The sequence below is a fragment of the Trifolium pratense genome, linkage group LG7 (genome assembly GCF_020283565.1).
Source record: "Trifolium pratense cultivar HEN17-A07 linkage group LG7, ARS_RC_1.1, whole genome shotgun sequence".
Classification (NCBI taxonomy): Eukaryota; Viridiplantae; Streptophyta; class Magnoliopsida; order Fabales; family Fabaceae; genus Trifolium; species Trifolium pratense.
In genome coordinates, this window is record NC_060065.1 from 19,071,508 (window position 1) to 19,082,536 (window position 11,029).

General features: G+C 29.8%; 1 protein-coding gene across 1 annotated transcript; it reads right to left on the reverse strand.

Moving 5' to 3' along the window:
* Window positions 1-4,761: 4,761 nt before the first annotated feature.
* LOC123893791 (aspartic proteinase CDR1-like) lies at window positions 4,762-6,060 on the reverse strand. Its single transcript, XM_045943588.1, has one exon. It carries the CDS (start codon window positions 6,058-6,060, stop codon window positions 4,762-4,764), a length of 1,299 nt encoding a protein of 432 aa, XP_045799544.1.
* Window positions 6,061-11,029: the final 4,969 nt, after the last annotated feature.

The following is an 11,029-nucleotide window of genomic DNA, read 5'->3' on the forward strand; positions in this document are numbered from 1 at the left end:
ATAGTTCAACATAGTTAGATTAACTATGACTCAAGAAACCTAGTTCATATGAAATGATTGTTAAGTCTCAACTAATAATGTCGATAGTGACTAAATAAATCAAAATTTCTAAATCAAATCATTCAACTTGAAACATAGTTCATATGTAAACTAAACCCAATAACACCTGAATGAGCCACTCACCCAAGAAATTGAAGGCCCAGAAAGACCAGACCAAAGCATTTGCCCGGTGCGTCAATGGTACATCCTTACCTTAACCCTAAGCGAATGAGGGCAAAAAATGTAGCCACATGAGATATAAATTCCCTGAAAGGAGGAGCTATTGGCTCTGTAGCTTGGGACGAGAGTATTATGCCTCTCCCAAGGCCTATATATATATATATATATATATATATATATATATATATATATATATATATCCCTCATTCTTTTTCTAAAAAAATCATCACATTCTACTTACTTTCTGAATTCAAATTTTCTCAACCAAGTTGTTCATATCACCTAATTGAACTAACAATAACTTATGAATTTAAATTTCGACAATCAAGCATGTCTAGAATAGAACAATATAAAAATTCATTTACAAAACTTTTGTATTTTTTTTTCAACTCATTGTTTTTCGACAAACTTTTTATAATGTTTAATACGTATTTGTAAAATAATCATAAATACACATCAACACATGACTAAAATTGCATGCAAGAAAATTTATTAGGATGAAAACATGACTTTTTTTAGGAAGACAAAAAATTAATTTAGTAATTTTGTAGAGACTTAAAACTTATTTAACCTTACAAAATATTACGAATCACTGAAAATTAACAGTGTTAAAAAAATATATACACATATTAAAAAAATTTATAAGTTTTTTTTCATACAAAAATAATTATTTTAATCAACCAATTTTCTTTTATTTTATATGCATTAATGATTAACCGGTAAATTAATATTAAACTTTATAAATCAATAATATTAATAAAAAAATTGAAAAATACATAAGGATACACATTCAAATCTTATAAAAAAAAAGGATACACGTTCAAAAAAATTGAAGGATACACGTTGAAAAAAAAAACTTAATATGATTTAATAAATTTAAATTTTAAATCTTGTTAAAAAAAAGTGAAAATATAGGTTGAAAGATTTGATACATGCTTTGATTTATTATGGAACATGATTGATGATTTTATTTATGTGAAGGATATATTTGCAAATATTAAAAAGTAGTGTTTAAAATAGAAAACTTAATAAAGAAATAAACTATGCATTAAATGATTGTCATTTGTTAACCATCTTAGTGGTGTACCGATACACGTCCACATAGGATGTCTTTGGGAATTCACGTATATATTCCATTAGTATTTCTTCGAAATGACTTAAACAGTGTCAATTCGTTTTTTTGGGAATGATTCCATTGCTCTCTTTAATTTTTGATTTCACATTTTAGAACTTATATTTATTGGTTTTAATTTTATTTCTGCTGCTTAATCCTTATTTAATTAAGTATTCGATTCAAAAGTAGGTGTGACACCTTTAATGGAATAAACTAAATTGAATTCTTCGCAAATAAAATCAAGGAAAAATTAAAGGGTGTTACAGTCTCTAGTTGTTTGTTTGTTTTGTGCTTTGGCGCTGTTGCTTTTTCCTGCATTTGGGTCTTTTTTTTTTCTTGACCTTATTGTACTCTTTTGCCTCCTAGTACAGCTTGTACTTTGTAGTGCCTATTAATAAATTTATTTGCCGATAAAAAAAAACATTTTATGTTATGTGTCTGTTATGTTATGTGTCTGCACATGATTTCTGTTTGTTTATGTTGTTGTTCTTGTTGTTCTGTTTGTTGTTGTTCTGTATGTTTATCTTTGTTTATTTTTTCCTAGGATAACTTTGTAAATCTATGTTCACAAGCTGAGTCTCAACCTCAACCTTCTGAGTCTGGTAATAATGAGTGGTACTCAACCGAAGCCAATTGACTATGATACACTAATGATTGAAGCTGTTGGAGGAAGAAATGCAAAGGGCATAGTATATGGACTTAGTTTGGATGGACGCAACCTCACCCGTGGCTCAACATCTACATCAAATAGATATTCAAATTATGCTAATATTGCTAGTGGTATGAGTGGAGAGGTTGAGGCGCGATTAAGGCAGAAAATTGCATACCAACAACAAACAATCAATTGCATCCTTGCACGTCAAAAAAAAATGTTGGCCGCATTTGCTAATTACGCAAATATAGATTTGGACATGATGGATTTAGATGAAGATGATCCTTCCATTGGTAATGGAACTCATGGAAATAATGCAAATGATGGTACAAATGCCGATGAGTAATATTAATGACTTTGGAATGTAGAACTTAAATTATGGAGTTTGATATTTTGTAGGCAATTTTAAGTTATTAGAACTTTAGCCTTTTGGACGTAGTGATAAAAATTTGATATTTTGTTGTTATTTGGAGATACTTTATATGTTATGTTTATGATGGATCAAATGCTTGCAGATATGAATTTCTAGTTTGATATGAATTTTTAAATTAAAAATTGATGATACAATTCAATGTACACTATTTATATGATTGTATTTGTCAAAAAAAAAAATAAAAAAAATAGGGACAGAAAGGAAATATTCTGTCACAATATGTGGGGACGGAATATGAATATTCAGTCACTTTATTGAGACGGAATTAAACCATTCTGTTGCAGCCTTGGGACAAAATAAATATAGTTGGCCAAATAATTTATTATATTCCGTCCCTAAATTGTGACGGAACATAATTTTCCGTCCCATTGAATTTGCGACGCGCGAATTGCGACGAAATAATTTTGTCACAAATTCCGTCCCAGATATGAATTTGGACGGAAATTTCAACTGTTCCGCGACGGAAATTTCTGTCCCAGATTGATTTTTTTTCTAGTAGTGTAGGTTTATGGTTAGCTTAAGTTAACATGCTTATAATATATTAATCTCCAGCAAACAGTAGACAACCCGATATGGAAGCTCAACAGAGGCGGCCTGCACACATATGCGGCATGTGCAACGGTATCGGGCCTCAACTCAAAATTTTGAGGTCCTATAATATTAGTTATATATTATTTATACTTACAAAATATCAGATGTATATTAATTGATTAATTTTTAGGCCCTAAAGTAATAGTTATATATTGTTAATGTTCATAAAATATCATATGAGTATCAATAGATTAGTTATCTATACTCGCAAATATAGTTCTAGTCCATTTTAATCTTTTCATAAAATTTAATTTTAGATCATGATGTTCCTTTTTGATGTTATATACAAAAATAATTGTTTTGTATTCTTTGTCCTATTTGATTTAATATTGGTAATTTATATGTTTACAAGAATAAGAGTGATTTTTTTTGTATTATATACAATTTAAATCGACAATTTTTTAAAAAAAACAAAAATATTTTTTTATTAAGAGGCCACTTTTATATTTCTTTGGCGCACATTAAGAGGTTGTCTTTCGGTTCGCAGTCGTATAGTGCAAAAAGGTGTTCAATGCAGTAACAAGTGTCCTCACTGTGATATGTTTGAAGAAAATGAATGGTACTGTTTCTTTGGATGTGTCACTACACAAGAAGTTTGGAAAGAAACCGAGGATTGGCAGCACCTAGATAAGTACATGAACAATGGTATCGGGTATGTATCTATGGTCTTTGCATTGGCGGAGACGTAATAAAAAATGCTGGAACGAGCAGATGCCGACAGTATTCAATGTCATTAGGCGCGCAAGAGACTCATTACAAGACTGGATTCAAGTACGGGTGAAGCATAATAGACAGCAGAGCACAGGTTCTGCATTGGCGCGTAATGTCTGGACGAGACCAGCTAGAGGCACGCATAAATGCAATGTGGATACGGCGTGTTATATTGAGCAAATTGTCTACTGTGTTGGTGCATGCATAAGGGATGAGAACGGCACGTTTGTACAAGCTTTTGTGAGGTATTATGCAGGAACTCCACTCATTGCAGAGGCTGAAGCAAAAGGATTGTTAGAGGTAATGCATTGGTTGTGTGCCTCCAATAGAGTAGCTACTCCAATGGACTGTCTACATGTGGTGTAAGCAATTGGATCAAGGAAAAAAAACAACACTGAATTTGGAGCTATCATTGATATGTGTAGTAACTTACTAGTTTTGAATGAAAACTGTAGAATCAGTTATGTTAGGCGGCAAGCTAACCGAGTTGCTCATGATTTAACTCAAACATCTTGTTTTTATGCTAGTCCCCAAGTCTTTAATAATTATCCATCTTGTATTGAACATACTATTTTAAATGAAATGAACTAAGTTGGTTAATTTCTCGCATAATAACGCTAATTGTCGCGAAAGACCTACTTAACGAATTTCATGAGCGGCAATATAAAGATGCATTCCAACTCTTAAATGTAAAGAAGAGATCAGCCTTGACAGGAAAACATGAATGATACAAACAAAATTTATTGCTTGATTGAAGATGGCACCGTGTCAAATATAATTTTACTAAAAAAATTAATATAAAATAAAGTGAGACAAACAATTATACTTTCACGCGCAGATTCTTATTTTTCGTTAAGGAGCTGTTTCTCGCAACATACAGAAAATTTCATAGGATTTTTCTTGAGATCAATTGACAACAATTGCTGGATACTAATACAGAATTTAAATTCAATTTTATATATATTAAAATAGATGAAATAAAAAGCAAATTATTTTATTACATTAAAATAGATGAAATAAAAAGCAAATTATTAATACTAGTTAAACTTTGCTACAATCAATTGGCTTAAAGGACACAGTTTTTTGTAGAATGTCATAACCAATCAAGAAATTTTGTTGAGCTATATTTCCAAAGATGGGTAACCTCTGAGTTGGTGTAAAAGCTAAGCAAACAACACCATCAGCAACAGCAACAAAAGAATTAATAGGAAGCAACTTAACATCAGCGCCTTTAAAGTGTGCCGTGATTATAGGAAAATCATAGTTGTCTGATGTAAGACTATAGCAAAGGTTTAATTGTTGAATAGGACTGTCAACACGATTTAGTTTCACCACTTCTGAAACGGCTGATTCCAAATTGCTATAAACGTCAGATGGTAAAAGCGTCAAAGTTGTACCTGAATCAATTATGATGTTACCCTCCTCTGAATCACCCAAAAATGATCCTCCGTATTTGAATCTTTTGTTTCCAACAGTCATTGATTCCAATGTCAAATAGTAGAAAACTGCTGGATTCTTTTTCACTATAGGAGTTGACAAAACATCATCTCCTGAAACCACAGCGGCATCTCCAAAATTGAGTTTGGTCGTCGTGTTTGACTCACGGAAGGATGATGGCAACAAGCAATAAGAAAATTTTCCACCAATTGAAGACCCCAATTGTGTTATAAGAGACACTGGTCCACCACCAAGGCCAACTATACCAGAGCTTTGACCTTCAAACGACATTGTATTATCTGTTCCACATCCTATCACAGTTTTAGGAAACGAAATAGGACGACCAGTAGTGGATTCCAATGCAAGAGTTTCAAGACTAAGAGCTCCTTCAGAATGTGATCCATCACCGTATTTAATAGTATATTGACAATTATCGCTATTACAAGAGGAATCTCTTACGGATTGACATAGGTCAGATGAACAAGAAATGTTTTTGTAAGATGATGACTTTGATGGATTAAATTTCGGAGATGTTTGGTTGAAACATGGGTCACAAGGTTCACATTGAAGCCAAACAATGTCACTACCGGTATCAGCAACACCGTATAACTTAAATGGAGGGGTACCAACTGAATAGGTCATGAGATACTCACCGCCATCGGGGATTACAGTTGATTCAGGTGTACTTGCTGTGAGGGAAACTTTGTTCAAATGATTGGCACGGTTGATGGAACGACGTGCAGCATTGATAATATGTTCATACTTATTTTGTGTGGGCTTGTAAAGTGGTGATTTTGGAGAGTCACGATGAATAAGTTCAACACTAAAACCATTGTTTAGAGCATGAGAGAAAGAAAAAACTAAACAAATGGAAAACAAGGTTAGAAAGGAAGGTGTATTCATGGTTGCTATTGTAGAGAAATACAGAGATGATATTAGATGATTGTTACAACTTTGATGTTGTTTATTGCCTTTTTATAGGCTATTTGTGAGGATGAAGATAGACAGGTACATAAGAATATGAGGAGTTAAAGCATGAAAAGTTGTGATTATTCATTTGTCATTCATTCATAAAAGACAATAAAAAAGGTATGATATGATATTTATGTTGCTTTATTATTATTATTATAATAATTTGAATTTAAATTAGTGTGATTTGATATATCTGATTTTCGACTAAATGCGGCCAATTGTGGTTAATTGGTGACGATATTACTGATCTGCTGAAGTCGTACAATAAAATAGTTTTGCTGGAGTGTATTTTGTAAACATTTATTAGCATTTATTTATTTTATTGTTTTGGTCAATTATTTTCTTTTATCGGAAATAAAAAATAGTTGGCCGAAAGAAGTGCTAATAATAAATTCACAAGATAAGACCAGATGTTCTTCTCTCAACAAACAAAAGTATAATGAAACATTTCGAAATGATATACAGGGCCGGTTCTGAGATTTTGGAGGCTCGGGACAAATAATAAAAATGGACCCCTATTAAAAAATATATTTTTTTAAAAAAAAACATCATTTATTTAAATTGTAAATAGTATCAACAACATAAAAAATAGTCATAACTAACATAAAGAAAAGATCATTTCACAGTGTTGAAATTGAATTGATAAATATAAAATTAAGCGATATATCATTTAAAAATGTAAACATCAATAAAGTAAAAAAATTATCACTTTCAAATCAATAATAACAAAATACAACTTCAAGCTAATACCATTAAAACTTAATAGTGTTTTTAATAAAAATTGCAACTTAATTTTAGAAATTAATTCTTTATTTTCAAAGAAATAATAAGATGTAGTTTTAAAAACATAAAAATAGTGAAGTTAATATTTATAAGTTATAGAGTGACAGAAAAAACTCACCATTTTAAAAAAGGAAACAATTTTGAAATAATGTTCATTATAAATGGATTAAAATAAAATAAAAGTACTAGAGGTGGGAGTTGAACTCACATCCTCTTAATTAGTACTAGATTCATTTCAAGTTAGAAGTTCGCAGCAAATATACTTGGATGGTTTCTCTTCCGACCCTCGTCATTTCTTTTTTACTCATTGGGTGTACTTCGGTTTATACGAACCAAATTTTTTTGTCATGCTAAAAAATTTCGGTTTATATAAACCGAAATATTGTGTTCCAAATTTTTTTTCAGCTTTCCTGCAAAAATTCTGCATGAGACCCTCAACTTCCACAATTTATTTGAAATAGTAAACGATGTCCGATTTGAGTAAACGACCACTCGTTGAAAAGCTTAGGGTTTCAAGAATACAAATATAATTTTTGTTTTGAGGGTTAACTATCCAATTGGTTCAGTTTGACTAAATAATGGGTACTGGTACAGAAACAGAGCATAAACTTTTCTCAAATTTGTAGGTAGATTTTCTCATACTATACTTAATGAAATTTAACAATTCCGGTGTCAATCTTGTATTAAATTTTGTCTTCTTTACACTGGATTAAAAATCATTAGCATAAGACTTATATTCAGAGAGGTATGATAAATTTACCACAGGTATCTCTAAAACATTTTGCAGAATCTTTTCTCAAACTTGTAGGTAGCTTTTCGCATACTATACTTAATGAAATTTAATAATTCCGGTGTCAATATTGTAGTAACTGTTGTCTTCTTTACACTGGATTAAAAATCATTAGCATACGACTTATATTCAGAGAGATATGATAAATTTACCACAGGTATCTCTACAATATTTTATAGAAACTTTTCTCAAACTTGTAGGTAGATTTTCTCATACTATACTTAATGAAATTTAATAATTCCGGTGTCAATATTGTAGTAAATTTTGTCTTCTTTACACTGGATTACAAATCATTAGCATACGACCTATATTCAGAGAGATATGCTAAATATACCACAGGTAGCTCTACACGAATTTTCACATAAATTTTCCTTCTTTTTGGGGGTATATGTTATGTCGGTTTATATAAACTGAATTTTTTTTTCATGTTTACAAACTTCGGTTTATATAAACCGAAGTTTGTTGGCAAAAAATTTTCATACCGCAAGGGGCAAAATGGGATTTTTGGGGGGTAGAAAAGAAATGAGGGGGTCGGGAGAAAAAAGTTCATATACTTGGGTAGTCTTTAAATGATGGGCCTGAAAAAATATATATATTTGAGACCCCCAAAATTTGGAGGCCCTGGGCTTGGGCCTTGCTTGCCCTGGCCCAAAACCGACACTGATGATATACATTGTTCATGTAAACTAATTTTTACAAGTAATGGATACTGGTTGATGAGGAAGTATCATGGCAGGTCCAAGCATTTTAAAATTTTAGGTTAAAAAAAGCCTAAAAATTTCAATAGAATTATAAATATAAATATGACAAATAACAATAGTGGATTTTCTCTAACATTGTTAGTTTAGGTGTAGGAATCCTATCTTTTCTGACTTAGGGTCAACTCTTATACTCAACAAAATTTGATTATTAATTTTAGAGTAAATATATTTTTGGTCCCTATAGTTTCCCAGAATTTTGTTTTTAATTTCAAAGATTTTTTTTTTGTAGTTTTTAGTCCCTAGAATTTTTTTCGTCAAAGTTTTTGGTTCGGACATTTTTTTTAACTCGTGCATATCATTCGATTTTTTTTTTGCGGTCATGTTTAGTACATTATATGAATCTCTCTTACAAAATTTTAATTTTTTTCAACAAAAGATGAATTAAATATGAATTTTTTAGTTTTTTACACATAAAAAATCATAATTAATTTATCTTATGTTAAATTTATATGAATATTTCTTTTGGTCACATTAAATTTGGGCTGCGAAGAATTAAGCTAAACTTAAAAAAAATAAAAATAAAAAGATTTCGGTCCAACAGAAAGTCAAAAACATAAGAAAAAAGGTTTTGAAATGACAAAATATAAAGCAACTTCACTGGGGATCGAACCCAAAATCTCTAGTTCCATGGACCTGCGCCTTATCCATTGGGCCATGGAATCACTTTGTTTATCAGATTTAATATTAAATCATACTTTGAAACGATTTTATTACTTCATAATAATTGGGTTATTAAATTCCTGTAAAAGAAAAATAGTTGAGTTAAAATATGTTTTTATTTTCAGTAAAATTACTTTCAAGGTTAGTTCATATCTTTTACTAGTAAAAGGAATTTGAGTTGCTCATATGCAAACATTGTGATGATGTGACACTTCTAAGAAAACTCCACTTATTTGATAAAAAAAAACTCCACTTATAAATATTTAATTTAATTAAATTTTTCATAAGAATGAATTGCACAAAATATGTTTTTATATTATTTATAACTTTTCACTATCATAACCGTACCATTAAGTATTTTCTACTATTACACTTCCCTAACCTTAGAGCTTCTTGCAAATATAACCAACATAGAGTAATAAAAGAAATATTGCTTAATTTTCAGTTTCACTCTAACCTTTATAACCACCACTTATCACATTTTTTTCATATTTGCTCTATACATTTGACACTTGCAATTGTACTTATGAGATCATATACATCTTCAAGTTGTACACTATGTCTACTATTGATAGCAATCTCAGCAAGATATGTAGACATTTTTTTAATATACCTGTGTTCATTTGTCTTTTATAGTAAACTTAATTATTGTATATTTTTTTGTTCTTTTGTTACTTTTATATTCATTTATTCTTTAATGTCATGAAGGGAAAACATGATTGATTGCTCATGTTCGGAATGTGAGGAAGATTTGAAGAAGAACTTATGTGAGTTTTGTCAATCCCTTGAATAATTTTCTAACTTATCAGCTACACTCAAAACAATGTCAGCAAGTAAGTAGATCACCTTTTACCAACTTTTTATCTATTGTGTTTTTAAATTTGCATATTTGTTGTTTTATATATGAACACATAGATGAAGACATATGGTTTTATGGACAACCTCACCATTACACTAATATTCATTGCAATTTAATGTTTTTCAATCGTTACCAGTGTTATGAAGAATGATATGTTGCTGATTGAAAAATGGTGTATGTATTGGTGCAAGTCAAGTATAATTTTTAATTTAGTTTTATATGTATCCATTCAAATTTTTTTTTTACATAATTGTTATATATTATTACTGTAATTTTTATTAAATATATGGCTAATCTTTACTTTTTTTATTCATTGCTAGCAACATCTCTATTTAATTTTAGGTACAAGTAAAATTCAAAACACGGAACTCCATAGTCGTCCCCATGAATTTTGATTATGTTAAAGCAAGCACAATCAAATTTATCCATCACTCATTCCACAAATTAGTTAATTAACACTCCTTTTTCTATTTAATTTCATTTACAGAATAACAAATTTAGTAAAAAAAAATAAAATTATTTATTTATTTATTTATAAAAATAATAAAAAGTTCAAATTGATGAAAGGTCAATGAAAAGTCGTAAGTTACAAAGTATTTTTATTTTATTAAAATATCAATTATTTACATTTTTTATTAATAGTATAGGAAAAAAGTAGTTGAAAAATTGCACAAATGAAAAAAAATGATCAAAAAAAAATTTAGAATAAATTTTAACAATAAATAAAACTTAGCTCAACAAAATCAATATATCAGCACAAGGCAAGCATGACTACCTCAAACATACAAAAGTAAAAAAGCAACGGTAAGGAAAAAAAAAGTAAGAAAGCAAAGCAAGTTGCGACTATACTACCACGATGCATAAAAAGAAAATTAAGTTCTCATACTATTACACTATTAGAATAAAATATAATGCACCTCTTCAAACTTATGAATATTAACAGATATTCACTAAAAATTATATTAATTGTCCTTAATATACACAAATCTACTATGTAGGTTAATATATTAAACCAAATCTTTTTTTTTAAATAACCTTCTTATTTTT

Excerpts from the sequence above, each read along its gene's own strand:
- LOC123893791 (XM_045943588.1), bottom strand. The coding sequence starts at position 6,060 with ATGAATACACCTTCCTTTCTAACCTTGTTTTCCATTTGTTTAGTTTTT.